The sequence below is a fragment of the Coregonus lavaretus genome, assembly GCF_964263955.1.
Source record: "Coregonus lavaretus genome assembly, chromosome: 5".
Lineage (NCBI taxonomy): Eukaryota > Metazoa > Chordata > Actinopteri > Salmoniformes > Salmonidae > Coregonus > Coregonus lavaretus.
In genome coordinates this window covers 26,622,607-26,644,763 of record NC_139992.1, presented here as the reverse complement: position 1 = coordinate 26,644,763, position 22,157 = coordinate 26,622,607, and the positions used below count along the sequence as shown (strand labels likewise).

The 22,157-nt window shown below is 43.1% G+C and overlaps 1 protein-coding gene across 1 annotated transcript in view; it reads left to right on the top strand.

The window, feature by feature from the left end:
* The window catches only part of LOC311129212 (NALCN channel auxiliary factor 1-like), a gene marked incomplete at both ends in the record, with an annotated part of 156,094 nt that extends 142,440 nt beyond the window's left edge, over nucleotides 1-13,654 (top strand). Inside the window, 2 exons of the mRNA XM_084161516.1 lie at nucleotides 11,858-12,029; nucleotides 13,332-13,654. Of these exons, the coding sequence (XP_084017642.1) occupies nucleotides 11,858-12,029; nucleotides 13,332-13,654 (495 nt within the window). The remainder of the gene's footprint in view (nucleotides 1-11,857; nucleotides 12,030-13,331) is intronic.
* Between the last annotated feature and the right edge of the window lie 8,503 nt (nucleotides 13,655-22,157).

Sequence of the window (22,157 nt, the reverse complement as noted above, 5' to 3'; positions counted from 1 at the left end):
GTAAGGTGTATGTAAACTTCCGATTTCAGAGGATCATATTGTGAAATACTGGACCAGAGAAAACAAAACTCTTTCTTATAGTGTACCATTTCTGAGGTGAGCTGAGCAGACTATCAGTTGAGGCAATATGAAATGTAAAAGGTGAATAGTCAGATGGAGGTTACTCTACTGCAGGAGGAAGCATGTAAACCAGCAACTCATTTCCCACAGGGCTCTCTGAGCACTAGCAGCAATGCTAGTACAAGCTATGGGAGCTCTAGTACAAGCTATGGGTGAGGGGTCGCATAGCAATTTCCAACCTCACGGATGGCTAACCACACCAACATGCATACTCCCATACACTCAAAGATATATACACACAAACACCCACACACACACTCACACACTGATATAAGCAAACAAACAAACAAACAAACACACACACACACACACACACACACGGACAACCAAGGAGAAGGATACTCTCAATGAAAGTAATCAAGCATGAATGTAAACAACCAGCAAAGACAAACGACATGTCTCTGCAAGCATTAACCTGATAACCAATAGTTTTGCTAGTTACATTATAAGTAAACAAACATTAAGTAGCCAAAGATTAAGATTGGCAAAAGAACACAGACACTGGACTTCTTTGCAACTCTGCCTAGAAGGTCAGCATCCCGGAGTCGCCTCTTCACTGTTGACTGGTGTTTTGCGGGTACTATTTAATGAAACTGCCAGGTGAGGACCTGTGAGGCGTCTGTTTCTCAAACTAGACACTCTAATGTATTTGTCATCTGGCTCAATTGTGCACCGGGGCCTCCCACTCCTCTTTTTATTCTGGTTAGAGCCAGTTTGTGCTGTTCTGTGAAGGGAGTAGTATGCAGAGTTGTACGAGATCTTCAGTTTCTTGGCAATTTCTCGCATGGAATAGCCTTCATTTCTCACAACCAGAATAGACTGACAAGTTTCAGAAGAAAGTTCTTTGTTTCTGGCCATTTTGAGCCTGTAATCGAACCCACAATTGCTGATGCTCCAGATACTCAACTAGTCTCAAAAAGGCCCGTTTTATTGCTCCTTTAATCAGCACAACAGTTTTCAGCTGTGCTAACATAATTGCAAAAGGGTTTTCTAAAGATCAATTAGCCTTTAAAATTATAAACTTGGATTAGCAAACACAACGTGCCATTGGAACACAGGACTGATGGTTGCTGATAATGGGCCTCTGTACACCTATGTAGATATTCCAGTAAAAATCAAACGTTTTTCAGCTACAATAGCCATTTACAACATTAACAATGTCTACACTGTATTTCTGATCAAAAATGGCTTTTCTTTCAAAAACAACAACATTTCTAAGTGACCCAAAACTTTTGAACGTTAGTGTATACTGAACATAAATCTAAACGCAACATGTAAAGTGTTGGTCCCATGTTTTATGAGCTGAAATAAAAGACCCCAGAAATGTTCCATATGCCCAAAAAGCTTATTTATCTAAAATGTTGTTCACAAATTTGTTTACATCCCTGTTAGTGAGCATTTCTCCTTTGCCAAGATAATCCATCCACCTGACAGGTGTGGCATATCAAGAAGCTGGTTAAAAAGCATGATCATTACACAGGTGCTGGGGACAATAAAAGGCCACTATAAAATGTGCAGTTATGTCACACAACACAATGCCACAGTGTCTCAAGTTTTGAGGGAGCGTGCAATTGGTATGCTGACTGCAGGAATGTCCAACAGAGCTGTTGCCAGAGAATTGAATGAATGAACACTGATTTCCTTCTATGAACTGTAACTCAGTAAAATCTTTGAAATTGTTGCATGTTGTGTTTATATTTTTGTTCAGTATAGTTCAGCAATATTCAGTAATACATTGGTGATGCAGTTTTGTGCTAAGCTGGCGCTGTCCGTGGAACTGAAGCATCAGATGTGTGTGTGTGTGTGTGTGTGTGTGTGTGCGTGACTGTGTTTCTTGTAGTTAATAAACCCACTCTGTATAATGTGTCCCTTGCTGTGTGGTAATAACATTAGCATGGTTTACACTGCCAAATGAGTTGCTCTTATTAAAAGAGGTGAGGGTGTGTGTGCATGCTTCAGGGTTTTGTGTTCCAATAGAAGCAACAGGTGAATCTGTATCTCTATCCTCAGTTCAGGTTTGAAAAATAGCCCTCCTTTATTGTCATACCCATTCAAATGTAACTTGACTGTAATTGAATATGTGCCACTCAGGCAGTGTGTATTGTAGGGCTCTCTGCTTCACTTCCATTCCAATCAATGTTGTTTCCTTCTTTGTTGCAGTCTGCCTGCCTGCAGCCTAGCTAGCTACCCCCTTTGTTACTCTATTGTGTTCACATTGGCTTTGCTAACCACTTTTACTTAATCTGCCCATTCATTCCCTATACCCTTGTCCTTTCCTTAAGATTATTAGTTCTGCTACATTTACTGTACACATGTCTTGTGTCTACAGGCTATGTGCTAACCAGTCTTCTCCTAAGCTGGCTAAGCTAGCTCATTGCACACTGCTCAATACATACACTGTGTTATTGGTTTGTCTAACCTTGCTTTGTGTACGTGATAGTGTCAGTAGATTTGGTAGAGTCAGGTGATTTTATAATTACATTTTACATTTTAGTCATTTAGCAGACGCTCTTATCCAGAGCGACTTACAGTTGGTGAGTGCATACATTTTCATACTGCCAAATGAACAATGGTATTGTGGTAAGCTTAGCCTCAGCAAACTCAATGCCATGATTGTTTAGTTATAATGTAACTAGCAAAACTATTGGTTATTAGGTTAATGCTTGCAGAGACATGTCGTTTGTCTTTGCTGGTTGTTTACATTCATGCTTGATTACTTTCATTGAGCGTATCCTTCTCTTTGGTTGTCTGTGTTTGTGTTTGTGTGTTTGTGTGTATATATCTTTGAGTGTATGGGAGTATGCATGTTGGTGTGGTTAGCCATCCGTGAGGTTGGAAATTGCTATGCGACCCCTCACCCATAGCTTGTACTAGAGCTCCCATAGCTTGTACTAGCATTGCTGCTAGTGCTCAGAGAGCCCTGTGGGAAATGAGTTGCTGGTTTACATGCTTCCTCCTGCAGTAGAGTAACCTCCATCTGACTATTCACCCTTTACATTTCATATAGCCTCAACTGATAGCCTGCTCAGCTCACCTCAGAAATGGTACACTATAAGAAAGAGTTTTGTTTTCTCTGGTCCAGTATTTCACAATATGATCCTCTGGGATCAATAGGGTTGCATACAGTTGAAATCGGAAGTTTAAATACACGTTAGCCAAATACATTTAAAATCCGTTTTTCACAGTTCCTGACATTTAATCCTATTAAAAATCCCTGTCTTAGGTCAGTTAGGATCACCACTTTATTTTAAGAATGTGAAATGTCAGAATAATAGTAGAGATAATTATTTATTTCAGCTTTTATTTCTTTCATCACGTTCCCAGTGGGTCAGAAGTTTACATACACTCAATTAGTATTTAGTAGCGTTGCCTTTAAATTGTTTAACTTGGGTCAAACGTTTCGGGTAGCCTTCCACAAGCTTCCCACAATAAGTTGGTTGAATTTTGTCCCATTCCTCCTGACAGAGCTGGTGTAACTGAGTCAGGTTTGTAGGCCTCAGTTCTGCCCACAAATGTTCTATAGGACTGAGGTCAGGGCTTTGAGATGGCCACTCCAATACCTTGACTTTGTTGTCCTTTTTGCCACAACTTTGGAAGTATGCTTAGGGTCATTGTCCATTTGGAAGACCCATTTGCGACCAAGCAAGCTTTAACTTCCTGACTGATGTCTTGAGATGTCTATTTTGTGAAGTGCACTAGTCCCTCCTGCAGCAAAGCACCCCCACAGCATGATGCTGCCACCCCCGTGCTTCACGGTTGGGATGGTGTTCTTCGGCTTGCAAGATACCCCCTTTTTCCTCAAAACATAACGATGGTCATTATGGCCAAACAGTTCTATTTTTGTTTCATCAGACCAGAGGACAATTCTCCAAAAAGTACGATCTTTGTCCCCATGTGCAGTTGCAAACCGTAGTCTGGCTTTTCTATGGAGGTTTTGGAGCAGTGGCTTCTTCCTTGCTGAGCGGCCTTTCAGGTTATATCGATATAGGACTCGTTTTACTGTGGATATTGTCACGTCTTCCGCCGAGGCTGCCTACCTTGTTCGGGCAGGTTTCGGCGTTCGTCGTCACCGGCTTGCTAGCTGTTGCCGATTCATTTATCATCACTCCACTTGTCTTGTCTAATTTATCACACACACCTGGTCCTTATCCCCAATTAGTCATTGTATAAGTGTTCCCTCTGCTTCCTTGTCTGTGTGGGTGATTGTTTGTAGTGAGCTGTGTGTAGCTCGGTTGAGCTACCCTTACTTTGTTGTTGCCAGGGTAGATATTTCCCCTGTGCCTGAGTTTTGTTGTCGCATGCTTGCGCAACTGTTTATCGACGGAATAAACTCTTTGGATGCGTATTACTCTCCTGCGCCTGACTCCTTCTATCACACGCATCACTGAATCACCCACCTGCTATGGAGTCAGCGGGAGAAGAGCGCATGCCTGGAGTCGTGGCACGGGTCCAGGAGCACTCCACGATGCTGGCCAGCTTGGGGGAAGCGATGGATCAGGTTCTCCAGGCTGTCCAACGCCTGGAGAGGAGCAGACCTGATCTGTCGAGACCAGCTGGCCAACCGGATCCAACCACCTACACCCCAGCACCAGGAGGGATCCAGATATCCCGACCACAGGCATTTGATGGACAGCCGCGCTGTGCCAGGGATTCCTCCTCCAATTGGAGCTTTACTTCGCCAGCATCAGGCCGGCACCATCGGAGCGGGAGAAGGTGTCCATCCTCGTTTCCTGCCTCTGTGGGAAAGCCCTGGAGTGGGCCTACGCGGTGTGGAACGAAGGAGGAGCTGCGTTGGAGGACTACAGAGAGTTCGCTCGCCTCTTTCGGGCGTTATTCAACTACCCGCCTGAGGGTCGAGAGGCGGGTGAGTGATAGTCCACCTGAAGCAGTGGACGAGGACCGCGCAGGACTTTGCGTTGGAGTTCCGGACGCTGGCAACCATTTCCGGTGCCATCTGCGGGAGGACGTCTGACGGGAGCTAGCCTGCCGGGACACCATGTTGTCCTTCGCTAAACTGGTGGACATGGCCATTCGATTGGACAACCTGCTGGCAGCCAGAGGACGTCCTGGTAGGTGTCTGCCCGTTTTCACCCCGGAGGACTCGGACCTCGAGCCGATGGAGCTGGGTGGAGCCGGCGGCCGAAAGACCGGAGGAGGACAGCGACAGTGCCACACTGGTGGCACGAAGGGACAGTACACCACACGTCGTAGTCAACGTTCTTTTGGGCCGGGAGGCGGCAGGCAGGGCACCCACACTCATTCAGAGCCCTCTGCTTCGCACTGTAAAATACTCGTCTCCTTTCCTGAGCACATGGATGTTCCCCAGTGTAAGGCTCCATAGATGTACAATAATAGATGCAATTTCAATGTTTGAGTTGCTTTGTGTATCACCAAATTACCTTGAGATGATTTTACTTCAACACTGCATCCAAGTTGATTGACATAAGTGTTTGAAAGCACTGTAATTAGCCATGAGAAAAACATTACTTTTCTGAATGACTGTTCAGGAAATTGCAAACATAATTACAAGTCTCTATTGCCACATGCTCTTATATAAGCATTATACAATACTTTATAACTGGCAGCAGACATGCTCAAGGTTTAATTAACAGAACCATAGACCACTTCAACTGGTACAACACTTCCACTCACGGGTGGCCAAAAATAACGAATTTAACGCCACGCCTTAACTTAGCCACACCTCCAAAATAATTGCCCAGTGTGCCTTGCCTTTTCGAGTGAATTGTAGAGTTACCACCCATGACAGTATTTGTTGGTCACTAATTGAGGTCCTACCGTAGGCGAATGTTACTAAAATTAAACTGTTTATGATAATACATTACATATATCATAAAGCCTTACTTTGATGGCCATGTTTTACCCCAACACAGTGGTGCTAGGAACCTACTGGTTTACAGACCATATCAGGCCTGCAAGTTGCTGGCTTGCAAAGTGATATATAATTTCTGTTGGAATCCAGCCAGCGTTAGGATATCCAACAGTTGGAAATATTATTCACCCACAACCTGCCTTCAGAATGACTGTTAGGAACATTAAATCTGGAATAATCTAAGTAACTGATTGGATTAATTTAGAAAAATTTATGTTATTTATCTTTGTATAGCATGACATTAATCTAATTTCGGTAGAGCATGATGGGAAAAATGTAAAAATGGGTGTGGTTTTGATGGGAACGTTTTACTCTCCTCAGAGTAAAACTGACAAAATCACACTCTCACACTTAACACTGGTTATTAACACCAACACCGGGGTTCTTTTACACCACTGAGTGTTACTTTCACTCTTAGAGAGCTAATTTGCTGTGTAGCTGAATCAGGTGTGCTAGTGCTGGGCTGGAACAAAAATGTGTAAACCTGAGGCTCCCTGGGGTACTGATGAAAACCACTGCAGACTGAACTGTAGATGATTGAGGGTGTATTCCAACGCTACAGTACTGTAGATGCTTAAATCAAAGGGTAGGAGATAAATGAAAAGTAGATGTAATGAAGCAGTAAATGACTATGTTTTACAGTAAGTGGTGGTGGTGGGGTGCGTCGAGGCAGGGTGCGTAAGGAGTGTAAGACCATTGAAATAGAATGAATAGAACTGTCACGATCGTCGTAATGAGCGGACCAAGGCGCAGCGTGAAATGCGTACATCTTTTAATGTGTACTTAGCAACACGATACAAACAACAAAACGAAACGTGAAGTCCTCGGTCATAAACACACAAACCTACATGGAACAAGATCCCACAAATGACAAGGCACAAAAGGCTGCCTAAGTATGGTTCCCAATCAGAGACAACAAGCAACAGCTGATTCACGTTGCCTCTGATTGGGAACCACCCCGGCCAACATAGAAAACACATGAACTAGAAACTGAACATAGAACAGAAAACATAGACCCTACACACCCTGGCTCAACATATAAGACTCCCCAGAGCCAGGGTGTGACAAGAACAGGCTTGGAACCTCTAACCCTGGCAATTTGACTGGTAAACTCATGGGTATACTCGCAAAGGCTGCCTGGTATTGTGATGCAATAATTTCCATGTTATTTTGCAATGTTCTAGCAACTGATGCTGGATTGCCATGGTAATGTAGAATGTTAATTCGAATGATACTAACTGATGTGGCTAATGCAATGCAATGCATTTTTTGTAACTTCAGTTGAGTTGACTCAACAAATCACAGCATAGATTGAAGGGTACACTTCCTGCTTTTACTTCCAGGCATTGGTACACTCAAAATGTCTGCAAGTCCACTCATTATGCCATAATTGACTTTAATGGATACACCCTTTCTATTCATTCTATTTCTATGTGTAAGGCTGCAGTAATCCGGTGTGTTCCCGTGCACTCCCTCCCTCCCTCCCTCCCTCCAGCCCTACCTCAGTCAGCAGTTTACCCCATGTACAGGGGAGCAGGGGGAGCAGGAGCACAGATAAAACATCAAAGACAAAGCTCTGACAAGGCAGGGCCACCCGAGGCCTTGTAAAACCAATACTACAGGGCGCTGAAAGGCCCTCCGTCAATTACAACCTTATTAGGCTAATCATAATGGAATAATGCAATCCAGGAAGACAGCTTAGCTATAATGCTGTAGCTCGCCAAGGAGACCAGGACTAGACACTAACGCATATGGATAAGAGAGGATGAGGGGAAGAGAAGAGAAAAGAGAGAGAGAATGAAAGAAAAGAAAAGTTTGAGAAAGATGAAACGGCGAGTTTGACTAAAAATGAGAAGAAAATGAAGAAAGAGTTCAGTGAGGATAGAAAGAAAAAATGCTGACATTGAGCATGATAGTGGGGTTGATTGAAGTAGAGGCTATGTTTATAGTATAGGTACCAGACAATGTTTCCACTGTTCTCGACATATCTCTATTCATCTGCCCCTTTCACCTCACCTTTCCCCCTCTCTCTCTCTCCTCTCTCTCTGTGACTCTGGGCACCTAAGTCATTTATCATCAGTGAGTGGCGTAGATGGATGGGCTCTGGTCTGGAGGTCCCTCAGAAACTACCAAGGGAAATAGGAGGGGGGGGGGGGGGAGAGAGAGAGAGAGAGGTGGAGAGAGAGAGAGGCACAGAGAGAGAAGGGAGAGAGAGAGAGAGACAGAGGGAGCGAGAGGCAGATAGAGGACCCTACATTGCACCGTGGCCCCATGCAAGGCTAGCCCTGCTGGAGTACTACAGTAACCACCTCTGCATCTGCGCTGCTCACAGCAACAACACTGCAAACCTGAACCCATGTTGCTAGCTAATAGCTCTAATATTGGCCTTAGGATATGCTTTAAATTTCATCCAATCTCTGCCTTTTCTTCTGCACTTTAAAGGATGTATTTAGACTAAATCCTGACTGATAAGAGTTTTGGTTGGAGGAGGGTTAAGTCTCCACAGAGGCGTGTTGTTGGGTTAATCTCCCTGAGTGTGATGTTATTGATTATCTAGCATGATTCTTTATCCACTAAGCCCTGGGGGTAGGGACATGATCAGATTTGACTTTGGAATATGAGATACTGCTGAGTGAGAGAATTCATTGGTCTTTGCCAAAGTCTTCATCGCTCTATTGCCACCATATGGTCAAACACAGACATAGCAGGTAGCCCATGCATAATGTCACAGACTCACGCACACACACAAAACACACACACACACAAACACACACACACACAATGCAGTGATAATGTGTGGATGAGGATGTGACATGAATGTAATGACGTGATGATGTTTACTGCTGTGACATACACACACTGCCCAGCGTAGAGTGAACGGCAATATTTGTCTATCTGTTAAATTCCATCCATCTGGAATTCCATTATTATACTGAACAAAAATGTAAAGTGTTGGTCCCATGTTTCATGAGCTGAAATAAAAGATCCCAGAAATGTTCCCTACACACAAAAAACGTATTTCTCTCAAATGTGTTTACATCCCTGTGCGTGAGCATTTCTCCTTTGCCAAGATAATCCATCCACCTGACAGGTGTGGCATATCTAGAAGCTGATTAAACAGCATGATCATTACACAGGTGCACCTTGTGCTGGGGACAATAAAAGGCCACTCTAAAATGTGCAGTTTTGTCACGTTGTTTTAGAGAATTTGGCAGTACGTCCAACCGGCCTCACAACCGTAGACCACGTGTAACCACGTCAGCCCAGGACCTCCACATCTGGCTTCTTCACCTGCGGGATGGTCTGATACCAGTCACCCGGACAGCTGATGAAACTGTGGGTTTGCATAACCAAGAAATGTCTGCACAAACTGTCAGAAATCGTCGCAGGGAAGCTCATCTGCGTGCTCGTTGTCCTCACCAGGGTCTTGACCTGACTGCAGTTCGGCGTCGTTACCGACTTCAGTGGGCAAATGCTCACCTTCGATGGCCACTGGTACGCTGGAGAAGTGTGCTCTTCATGGATGAATCCTGATTTCAACTGTACTGGGCAGATGGCACGCTGGAGAAGTGTGCTCTTCATGGATGAATCCCGGTTTCAACTCTACCGGGCAGATGGCAGACAGCGTGTATTGCATCGTGTGGGCGAGCGTTTTGCTGATGTCAACATTGTGAACAGAGTGCCCCATGGTGACGGTGGGGTTATGGTATGGGCAGGCATAAGCTACGGACAACGAACACAACTACATTTTATCTATTACAATTTGAATGCACCGAGATATCGTGACTAGATCGTGAGGCCCATTTTCGTGCCATTCATCTGCTGCCATCACCTCATGTTTCAGCATGATAATGCACAGCCCCATGTCGCTAGGATCTGTACACAATTCCTGGAAGCTGAAAATGTCTCAGTTCTTCCATGGCCTGCATACTCACCAGACATGTCACCCAATGAGCATGTTTGGGATTCTCTGGATCGACGTGTACGACAGCGTGTTCCAGTTCCCGCCAATATCCCGCAACTTCGCACAACCATTAAAGAGGAGTGGGACAACATTCCACAGGCCACAATACACAACCTGATCAACTCTATGCGAAGGAGATGTGTCGTGCTGCATGAGGCAAATGGTGGTCACACCAGATACTGACTGGTTTTCTGATCCACGCCCCTAGCTTTTTTATAAGATATCTGTGACCAACACATTCATATCTGTATTCCCAGTCATGTGAAATCCATAGATTAGGGCCTAATGAATTCATTTCAATTGACTGATGTCCTTATACACTGAGTGTACAAAACATTAAGAACACCTGCTCTTTCCATGACATAGACTGACCAGGTGAATCCAGGTGAAAGCTATGATCCCTTGTTGATGTCAATTGTTAAATCCACTTCAATCAGTGTAGCTGAAGGGGAGGAGACAGGTTAAAGAAGGATTTTTAAGCCTTGAGCCAATTGAGACATGAATTGTGTATGTGTGCCATTTCAGTGGGTGAATGGGCAAGACAAAAAATATAAGAGCCTTTGAACGGGGTATGGAAGTAGGTGCCAGGCGCACTGGTTTGTGTCAAGAACTGCAACGATGCTGGGTTTTTCATGCTCACACTTTCCCTTGTGTATCAAGAATTGTCCAGTGTATGAACTGTAACTCAGTAAAATCTTTGAAATTATTGCATGTTGGGTTTATACAGTATTTTTTTTTTGTTCAGTGTAGTTAGTTACAGCGCTGTCCATGGTGCTGAAATCATCAGGTTCCTGTGAGTGTGTGTGTGTGTGTGTGTGTGTGTGTGTGTGTGTGTGTGTGTGTGTGTGTGTGTGTGTGTGACTGAGTAAATAATAGATTCACCTTTTTTATGTGCAAATGCCTGGCCTACTGTTCATCATCAAGGATTTATCTAATAAAGAGCATATTGAGAGTCACATAATTTGAGCAAGAGACTTACACACACACACACACACACACACACACACACACACACACTCGCATGCACGCACGCACACACACACACACACACACACACACAACACAGCATAAATATCTCATCTGCGTGGGGATTGACAAGATCTATGATTGGGTGCAGTGTGTTGAGCCGTGACGGTTAGCCTGCGGCGGGCACTAACGTGCCTAGCGTTCCCCACTTCCCCAAACAAGCTTTGAGTGATTCACCGGAACCACCGGCTAATTACCGTAGCCGCACATGGACCGAGAGGGGCGTGAAGAGCTAGGAGACACACTCGCTAACAGGTGACAGCGCCACACTACACCATATAGCGACAGCGGGCTTATCGTAAATCTGTTGAGACGAGGAGCCCAGAGAATATAGGGAGACCTAGGAAATATTTGTGCGAGAATAGAAAGGCCCATGGATGTCTCAGAGTCAATAGGTCAATGGAATACATTGTGTACTATATGAAGGGTTGCGTAGGTACAGTAGGTGTATGTATGGAATACATCTAAGACAATAGGAAGGTCTATGGAATATGTGAGAGACAATATATATGTACAGTAGGACTGAGGAATATGTGAGAGACAATAGGAAGGCATATGGAATGGAAGAGAGGCCTGTGGCATTCTGTACTGTATGTCTCAGAGAGAGAAGGAGCACCTCTCCCACCGATGCCCTTATTCATTGGAAGCTGGATACAAGGAAGTCTGATCAATTCAAGTAAATCAATTGCAGTAGAGGTCACAGATGGAGTGTGTGTGTGTGTGTGTGTGAGTGTGTGCATCCATACAGTACTGTGTGTGTGTGTGTGTGTGCGTCATCAATGGCAACCCAATTTTAACCCATCAATATGCTCTCTCCTCCACCCTCTCCCTCCCATCCCTCTCCGTCTCCCTAATAGACGGTATATAAGCCCTGGCTGTGTTCGCAGTACTTCCAGACCACCCAGATGCACTGCAGTAAGAGGATCCTGTGTGGCCAGTACTGTCTGGAGGTGCAGCAGAGGTGTCCCTTCATCTTGCCCGACAACGACGATCTCATCCACGGAGGAAGCCCCAGTTTTATATGCACAGGTACAGCCTGTTATACTGGACGATACACAGGTTATATGCACAGGGAAACAATATGAAGATATTGGAGAATAATCCCAGTTAAACATGGAGTACAACCACAGCACTGATATGTTACAACTAATTAATGGAACTAAAATGCCAACATGTATTTGTTGTAGAGTTAGATATGCTGTATAGCAAAAATCATTGTCTAGAGGCTACTTCCCCTTTAATGTCTGCACTAGAATGATGGCTTCCACCTCAAAGCTATTGAATGCATCCCCAGCTGTCCATGAGAAGAGTGAACTTGGTTTGAGTTTACTATATGTCACCACCTGGCGGTCAGCAGCAAGCCAAAGTCAACAACACCACCAGACACAAGTTTATGCATGGCATAGATCACATGGAGAATGAGGCTTTTTTTCTTTGGGGCCAGTTAGAGGTCAGTTCTAGTAATCCATGTTGATTTATGTGTCAAAAATAGAATAATGTCATGCCCTTTTCCTGCCTTCTGAAGCTTATGCATTTGGTTTTCTGCTGAGTTGGTGCTGTCCTTGGTGCTGAATACATCCACTTTGTTTGCATGTGTGTGTTCCTGTGTGCCCCTGTGTGTGTGTGTGTGTGTGTGTGTGTGTGTGTGTGTGTGTGTGTGTGTGCGCGCGCACCCGTGTGTGCCCCATGTGTGTGCACCCGTGAAAGTGTGGCCTGTCAGATCAGAGCTGTAACCGTTATTAAGTCTTTAATTACGTGGAGCCTCTCATCAGGCTTAAGCTCTTCAACGTCAAACAGTCCAGAGTGGGAGACGACTTAGCCCTCCTCACAAGTTCACCCACTCACATTAGTATGCAGACCGCTCACTGACACACAGAGACACTCACAGCCGGCATGGAGGGAGCAACAGTCGTTGTTGTACAGAAGATAATCCGTTGCCCAATCCAAAATTAACCTACTGTATAGCCTCTACCACTAGACCCTTCTTGATTTGAGGGGATCGGATACTTGTAAGTAATGGTGGAAACAAGATGTTGGAGTGATTAGGGTATTTTTTGCATCCATATTATCTTATATATTGAGAAGGAGTGTCAAAACAACAACAACAAAAATGTATTTTACTGCTCTAATTATGTTGGTAAACAGTTTATAATAGCAATAAGGCACCTCGGGGGTTTGTGATATTTGGCCAATATACCACAGCTAAGGGCTGTGTCCAGGCACTCCGCGATGCGTCGAGCATAAGAACAGCCCTTAGCCTTGGTATATTGCCCATATACCACACCTCTTCGGGCCTTATTGCTTAAGTAAACCTGTGTCCCTCCTCTGCAGGGCTGTTGGAGGAGTACCCTGGGGGCGTGGATGCAGACGCGGAGTGCTGTGATGTCCGGTGGGACTTCCAGCCAGAAGTGGAAAACAACCATTCACGTGGTACCCTCAAAAGAACTCACCCGTCCTGTCACCACCGTACCTCTCTCAGTTCCTCGGCCGTGTGCAGACTGTGCAACAGCCGGCTCAAACTCTGCCTGCTAGTCCTTGTCCTCCTGCACACTGTCGCCTCCCTCACCGCATCCCACAATGCAACGGGACTGGGCCTGGGCCTCCCCACCTCCCTCGCCCCTCTGGAGGAGAGCTCCCCCGTCAATGAGGATTGATGGGATGGCCGAGGATTTACATTGTCACGACAATATGAAACATCTCCACCTTGGTCGGGAATGCTATGTGCTGTTGGTTAGACATCTGCAGCCGCTGTGCTTTCTGGGTAATTGAGTCTTTGCAGAGGTGTGGGACTACTTGGAGACGGAGGACATGCAAATCAATCAAAACAAACAAACAAACAAAGAGACAAAAACATGACAGTGGCGGGAACATGGGACAATGCCGCAGCCTTTGTTGAGTAGGAAGGCCTCCTCACTGCTGAGTTTCTCTCACTGCGCTTTTTTACACTGTGTTCCTGTTCTGGCTTTCTGTTGCACTGGCTGACTACAGGATAACACTCACTGTCCTTTTAGAATGTCCATCCTTTATGTTGTTCCTTTATGGGTCTCTTGTGCAGGAAGGAAATGTCTCATCGATATAGGATAGATAACATGTATCAAAAAGCAAAGTTGTGAGTGTGTGCATACTTGTATGTGTGTGATTGTGTGTGGGTGTCTACTCTGAAGTCTCCACTTATTTGGGTTCCCATTCCTAAAGCTGCTTTAGATGTAGGAAAGGACACTCTAAAATGTTGGAGTAGTAGTTTGTTCTCATGGTTCCGTGTGGCTCAGTTGGTAGAGCATGGTGGTTACACCACCAGGGTTGTGGGTTCGATTCCCATGGGGGACCAGTATGAAAATGTATGCACTCACTACTGTAAATTGCTTTGGATAAGAGCAGCTGCTAAAATATAAACAAATTATCCCTGGTAAAGTCAACATACACCCAGATTACACTTCTGGCCAGTGATACGGCTTTCATTATAGAAGACAACCCCTTGGTATAGAAGTATCCCACTAGCCTTTCTCTGAATCCTGTCCCTACCACACACTCTGTCCATTTCCTATGTCCTCTCAGCCTAGCACTTCACACACAGGAGGTCTACTGTTTATGTGTTTGTCTAATCGGTACTTGCATGTGGAGGCTCTCTTAATTATGTGAAATTCACAGCCTTGTTGGTTTGCTTTGCATAGCCTTAGCCCCCCTCTGTGTTAGAGAACACTACTGCACCCCAAAAAAACCACCAGTAAGGTAGCATGTCCTCTGTTTTCAACTGCTTTCTTCAGAAAATGTTATTTATCTCACATTATTTAAAGGGCTTATCTCTATATACAAACACAGACTCACACAATCACAAAAATGTGCTTGAGGTATGGCTTCAGGTATCTCAGTTGAAACTGCATGCTTAGGGGTACACCTTCAAAGGTAAGCGTTTGCTTAAAAGGTGTTTCACGTGTTGCTATAGAGAGTGGGCAGGTGTAGGACCCAGTATGTAGTATGTTTGAGGAGAAACGTTGGGCGGGAGAGTAAGGTTGAGAAGCTCAATGGCAGATGTTAGCATTACTATTAGCATTATGGTTAGTATGAGCTGGAAGAAAAGGCAATCTTTAAGGGCTGTTTTTATTATTTCTTGTCCCTTTGTTTTCTAGATGATGAACTGAACTGATAGATAGGGGATTCAGGTTTTGTAGGCCTAACAAATGTATGCTGAATGCAGAATTCTTCACTTTCATGTCTGTTGATTATATGTGTTAGCTGTCTATTGCTAGGTCCGGCTTGTCAGTCTACTAGTCAACTATAGGTCGCACAAATTGAGAAACAAATTAAAAAGTCGTTCTCTGCTTTTACTATCATTGCTCATTCATTGTTACATTCTCCATTGTGAGATCTGTCTGATATTTACTTGTTGTCTCACTCATAGTCATGCTGCATTCACGACCCTCAGAGTGTTGGGAAATGCAACCTGTAGACTCAGAGCAATGGAGTTGTGTGCATTCACATGCTTTGAACTCATTGAGAACACCAATTGGCTAACGTCAAACTAGCAACTTTAAACATAAACATATTATCATACTCAAAAGCAAATTATGGTGTTCAAAAATCATACAAATAGATTGTACTTGATAAATAATGTTTTGCCATTGCATTTAACTGCCGAAAATGCTGTCATCTAAGTAATTTCCTTAGGTGACGTCAGAGTTCAGCATGTCAGGGAAGTCGGGGTCCAGAGATGATACCCGAGTTGCCAGGTTGTAATTAGGACTTGGAAGCTTACATTTTTTCCCCAGTGGGAATCTCGTATTTTAGATTACTCCGATTGGTTATGAATGCAGGATCCGTTCATTTGACCCCATCATCCCATCATCCCATCATTCCCTTGTTTCCTCTCTGGTTCCACGGCCTGAAATTCCATAGGCCAACAGTAGAGAGGGCTCTTGAGTAGGTTTATTTCAAGCATGCAGTAATGATGAATTAAAGGTAGAATGTCAAAGGAAGTCCTAGCAAGATTGGACCACGGAAGATGGGGTCAAAGAGAGTCAAAGCAGATGCATAGGGATACAGGAGGCTGAGGTCTTCAGAATCTAGTGATGATAGAGGTGTGTGTGTGTGTGTGTGTGTGTGTGTGTGTGTGTGTGTGTGTGTGTGTGTGTGTGTGTGTGTGTGTGTGTGTGTGTGTGTGTGTGTGTGTGTGTGTGTGTGTGTGTGTGTGTGTGTGTGTGTGTTCGAGGGGCTTCTAGTGGCACACTAATTAGTCAGGTTCAGCACAGAGCCAGTCTTCTCTGGAGACCTCATTAGCATGGCGTAAATTTCCTGTTTTCAGAGCCCTCAGGAGACACAACATTAACTAGCCACTTTAATCACTTCTTCATCTTCATCAGCACCTAACACCTACTGTACATCAGCACACATCATACATACACCTTCATCAGCATTACACCTCTATCAGCATCTCATCTTCATCAGCATTACACCTACAATACATCTGAACGTCATCTTCTAGTAAACAGCCTCATTCTGTCCATCTGAGAGATGAGTGAAAAAGAGGTTGACAAAGATTCAGAGGGAAGGTAGGGATATGGAGAAAAAACTTAAACGGAGGGTGAAATGAGAACGAGAGGGACAAAGGGGACCCTAGCCCAAACCCTAAATCAGCGAGTGTGTGATGTTACAGTATGCAAGAGAATCCCACACATGGCCAGAATAAAGACATGGCCATTTTGGAGAGCTCTAAATAGTATGTCCTGAGAGAAAATAGATATTATCACCAAATATAAGACTATTATCAGCAGCTACAATACAATTTAGCCCCATCCTGGTGCCATCAGTAAAAGTGCCCTAAAAAGGCTTATGTTAGCATGTTAGCTTCAGTGCTATTCTACTGCATCAAGACAATCCTTATACTGTTTCTCCTGACTCTCACTCTTATGTGTGACCCACACCTTGTAGGAGTGTAACACGTTAGTAGGCTAGAATATTCTAGGAAAATTACATCTTGTCTTGCTCTTGATTTTTCCATTTCTCATATCTGATATCAGGTTGAGATCCAATGACCTTATGCACCTCGTTTTGATCTGACCCTGAACCAGTATACATACTATAGCTTTACATCAACACACTAAGTCATGCACATGTAAAAGTCCCTTTTACATGCAGTAATGCATCATGTACTACCGTTGGCTGTCCTGGCTGATGACTACAGTATATGTTCTCCATGCCCTCTCACTGACAATACCGTGCCATAGACTCATCATAGACATTACTGTACACAAGCTTTCTCCATGAAATCCCATTAATACAAATGTTTCTCATTTTGATATGGTTAATGCAGGCATGTACGCAACACTGCTGTGATTTGCTAGGTTTGATTCCCTATTATGGTAATGTTGTTTAAGGCCCTATCAATTCAATCTAGATCACAATGACCTATGACTTTGTACTGTATTTAATATCGACCTCCAAAGGAATGCCATGACCCAATGTAAAGACATCACATTTACAGTGTTGTGTTCTTTGCACATAATTATGTGTTCTTATCCTGTCCCACTCTCCCCCGTGTGCGCCTGCCTGATATAAATGTCTCCCTTTCTTTTTATTTCTCTCCCTCTCTCTTTTTAGCCATGTTTATGTTCTGTCCTGTGGATCTATGCAGAAGCCCATTCCTTTCTTTGGTTGTAAATATGTTCCCTAGAATGATAAACTATGTATCAGTTATGTCTTTGCTTCCAGGTTATCTTGCGTTTTAAGTTGATGTCATATTTCTTTACACTTCTTCTTTTCTTTTTTCCCCTTTGAGCGTCTGAAATCATTGGTTGCGTTTTTGTTGAAGTAGGAAGAGAATGCGGTGGGGCTTAACCAATAGAATTGTCCTCAGATTCACACCCTTATTGAGAGAGGTTATGGGACTGTGTGTGTGTGTGTGTGTGTGAGAGAGAGAAAGCTATATGATTATAAAAAAGGTTCAAAGGCATATAGAAGTATCATTACAATTATGATTATTATGATTACTATTATACTACTGGTATATTGTAAAATTATAGATGCTTTAGTTCAGTAACTTCTTAAATTTTTTTTACAAACGACTTTGATGAAATGATTTATAAAACAATCTCACGAGTCATGATCTTTTGGAAAAGTATCAAAACTACTGCTACAATGATAAAATTATGTTCTGATTAAAATAAATGCAGACATATAATCTGTTCCTCTGTGGTGGTTTTAGTGTGTTCTAGTACTGTTCTAGACACACACTACACAGGTAGCACAATGTACAATGAGGTATTTTGGAACAAAGCAGATGGTACATCTGTATGAGGTAGCGGAGTGGATTTATGAAATAACCCGTCTTTTTCTTCGATAATGCAGGGCTGTTTTCTTACATTTGAGCACATGCAGTGCACTCCTGTATTCACTAGATGGTAGTATAGACCTAGTAAATGGTGTAGGGAGAGCCTTGATTATTACGCATTCACATCACATCAGAAATAGCTTGACAGGAAGTCACTTCATCCACTAGACTACTGGGGAGTGCCAGGGATAGACTGTGCCTAGATTATATTTTGAATTAAAGAAAGATAAGGTTTTGATTAGCTAAAATAGTTTTTGCAGGAATGCAGTAAGTGTATTCAGCATACAAAAGAATAGAGAAGAGATGAAATCATCCCACCCCCAACCCCCCCTCCCCTAATACAATACAACAGGGTTGGTGTAGCCTTGTGTGCCAGGCCTCGACACAGAACAGCCAGTGAAAGAGATTGGGGATACCACAACCGCTGCAGGAGCACTGGAGATTATTGCCTTGACAACTATACAGTGAGACAGGCTGGTGACAGAGTTGGCCAGACCTCTGTGGTGATGTTTGAGGGTGATAACAGGGTAACAACAGTTGTCCTTACATGATATGATAACAACACAGACACAAATGATCCCTCTGCCTCTTGCTTCCACTCCCTCCAGCCCTTCTTAGTTTAGTCTGACTTGACTCCAGCTCCACCATTACAGAGAGCAGACACATGCTGGGTCATAACATACTGATCCTGATGATCCTACTGGACCATACCAAGCCCGGGCTTGTAGCCTGCTGGGGTTGGACAATAAAAGGGTGTTGGACAATACGTCTTCAACCAAAGTCTGATGAATCAGTTTAGCCAAATGCCGAGAGTTTTTACTGTAAGACATTCCCTCAAATGCATTCCAGCCATCCTGAAAGTTTATAATGTGACATTCTAAGAAAGACTTCAACACTAGTTTTGGGGAGTGTTTTCCCTTATGTGAAATCGGAGCACTATGTTGTGTCACAACCTCCTCACCCCAGACGGAATAAACCGGTGACTTTTCAACCTGGCGCATGGCTTCCATTGTGTAGGCCTCTGGTGTGTAGGCTAACTGTTGGAAATTGCTGAGCTCAGATATTCTATAGTGAGTTGAGATATGCAATAGAAGCCAATCATCCATTCTGAAAACGCTAAGCAGGACCTGGTGGGGCCAGATGGTCAGAGCCCACACACGCTTGGACTATTCATATCTCATGACTCCAGATGTACTGTACATTACTGGACATACATTTATTCAGCAGTTTATTAGATAGAATCCTCTGTGTGTATGTGTGTGTCATGAACTGAGTCAATAATTCTCACTCATAGTATATGAAACTTTGAAAAGGGTTGAATTTCACTTTATTTTCACATTTTTGTAACTACACAGCAAATTGCCCAGTGTTACCTAGTGTTGTGTTTTCATTGTAACATTTCTAGTGTTGATTCTGGTGTCATATCAACTCTGTAAATGTTAAATTCACACTCATTTGTGTAAAAGAACCCCAGTGTTGGTGTTAATAACCAGTGTTGAGTGTGAGTGTGATTGTGTCAGTTTTAATCTGTGGAGTTTAAAACGTTCCCATCAAAACCAAAACCATCATTATCATATTTCCCAACATGCTCTACTGCATCTAGATTTTTTGGGGATTGTTTTTAATATCTGTGCTTTTGCATGTACTTTGAATGATTTATTATCTTATGCTACACAAAGATAAATAGCATACATCTTTCTACACTAATCCAATCAGTTAGTTAAATTTATTGCACCGTTACTGAAATGGTTGTTCCATTTTGAATGGGTTAAGTAGTCGCCTTTCCTCATTGTTTCTAATGGTCATTCTGAGTGCAAGTACTAGGGGAATACGCATTTCAACTGCTGAATGTCCTGACTCTGGCTGGATTCCAATAGAAATTACATATCTCTTTGAAAGCCAGCCTGATGTGGCCCGTAAACCAGGTGGTTCCTAACACCACCATATTGGGGTAGAACTTGGCCATTAAAGTAAGGCCTTAAAATATATGTAATGTATTTTCATAAACAGTTTAATTTTAATGACAACGTTCACCTAGAGTAGGAACTCACTTGGTGAAGTGCACAGGACTGCAAATGAGCAAATTCAACAACCATGTCTCTTTAACACATATATAGTCATGGGTGGTAACTATACAATTCACTTGAAAAAGCAAGGCACACTGGGAAATTATATTGGATGCGTGGGGGCGTGGCATTCAATTCATTCTTTTTGGCCACCCATGAGTGGAAGTGGTCTATGGTTATCTTAAGTAAAGCTTGAGCATTCCAGTTATGAAGTCTTTGTAAATGCTTATATAAGAGCATGTTGCAATAAAGACTAGTATATAGTGTTGTAATGTCTATAACCAAACAATGCATGACTTTATCAAGTCTCTTCTCTCTACAGATCTCTTGGTGTAAAGGATAAAAATACTATATGACACGTGGTGAGAATTTCTGAAGGCTTCGGCGCATTTACCAAATTGTGCCGGAAAATGGTTCATTTCTCAAAGCTTCATTATGTGTTCACAACGCACATTAGTGATATCTGCTGGTCAGCAACAAATAGCAGCGTATGATCATCAGATTGATGTTTTTTTCTCGACTGTTTTCATCAGAACTCTTGGTGTAGCAGTAAGTTGTTGGCTTTAGTAGCCTATAATCAGTTGGAATACCAAACAGGTTTACATCTTACATCATGCTTCCCTTTATTGTCTTCAAGTTTACTATTTTTCAAAAACTGAATCTATGGCATTATTTAGGATGCTTAAGCCAGATGCTTATACTATACTAAATAAAAAAAAAAAACTTGAACAACAGTGCAGAAAGTGTGGTTTCCCATAAAATAATGTTCCAAATAGTGTGCCTTCAATAGTATTCAACCTCATACCCTCACATCCCTGAAAGTTCCATAGTTCCCTACTCTACCTGCTAAGCTACAGGTCAGGTGAAATTTTGAAACAAAATCTGAATACGGTGTCCAGTAGTGGTTGGTGTTTGAAAGCAGCTGGGAATCAAAGAAAGCACCGGAACCACGGTTGAAAAAGCATGTGATCAAACGAAGCTTCAGACGTCACTGATGACATACTGTACTTCTGATAAAGTGATGCAAGCATTGGCACACTACTTCGAAGTTAGCTGCTTAGCAATTTCGACGCATGCCTCGGAGCTCCGCTATCAAACGTAACATAACTAATGACGTGTTATTGCATAACACCTTTGGTGAAAACTTTATACACTTCCTAATGTTAAAGGTCCTGCACAGTCATTCTAATTCCCATGTAAAATAACCTTTTGAGTGAATAAAATATCAAGAAACTTGGATGCAGTGAGCAGTGTTGCAGTAAAATCATCTCAAACTAATTTGGTGAGACACAAAGCAACTGATTTCATCCAAAGATCATCAAATTTCATGAAAAACATGATTTTGACTGTTCATGACCTTTAAAAATACTATATGAAGTGTAACAGTGTGAAAATTGTGGACCAGTATAGACACTGGCCAATGTTAAATTTAACACTGTCAGTGTTGATTTAACACTGGAGAATATGCTGTTTAGGTGAACTCCTAGATGTATTGTATGTAATCTGGGTAAGCCAAACCACTTGTGTTTCTGGGTAAGAGAACTCTGACTAATACACACATTTGCAAATACACACATCCAAGCAGGTTTTTTTCAGTAGCTTTACCCCAATGACTTACCAACCTACCTACCTACCTGCTCTCCACAGGGTTTAACTGTCTGACTGTGTTGAACTGTGTGGCCAGGTAGGAGGTTAGGGATTGAGAAATAAGATGATTATGTTGATTGTGAAAGTGTACGGTACTGCTGACAAGGCTGCATCCATATT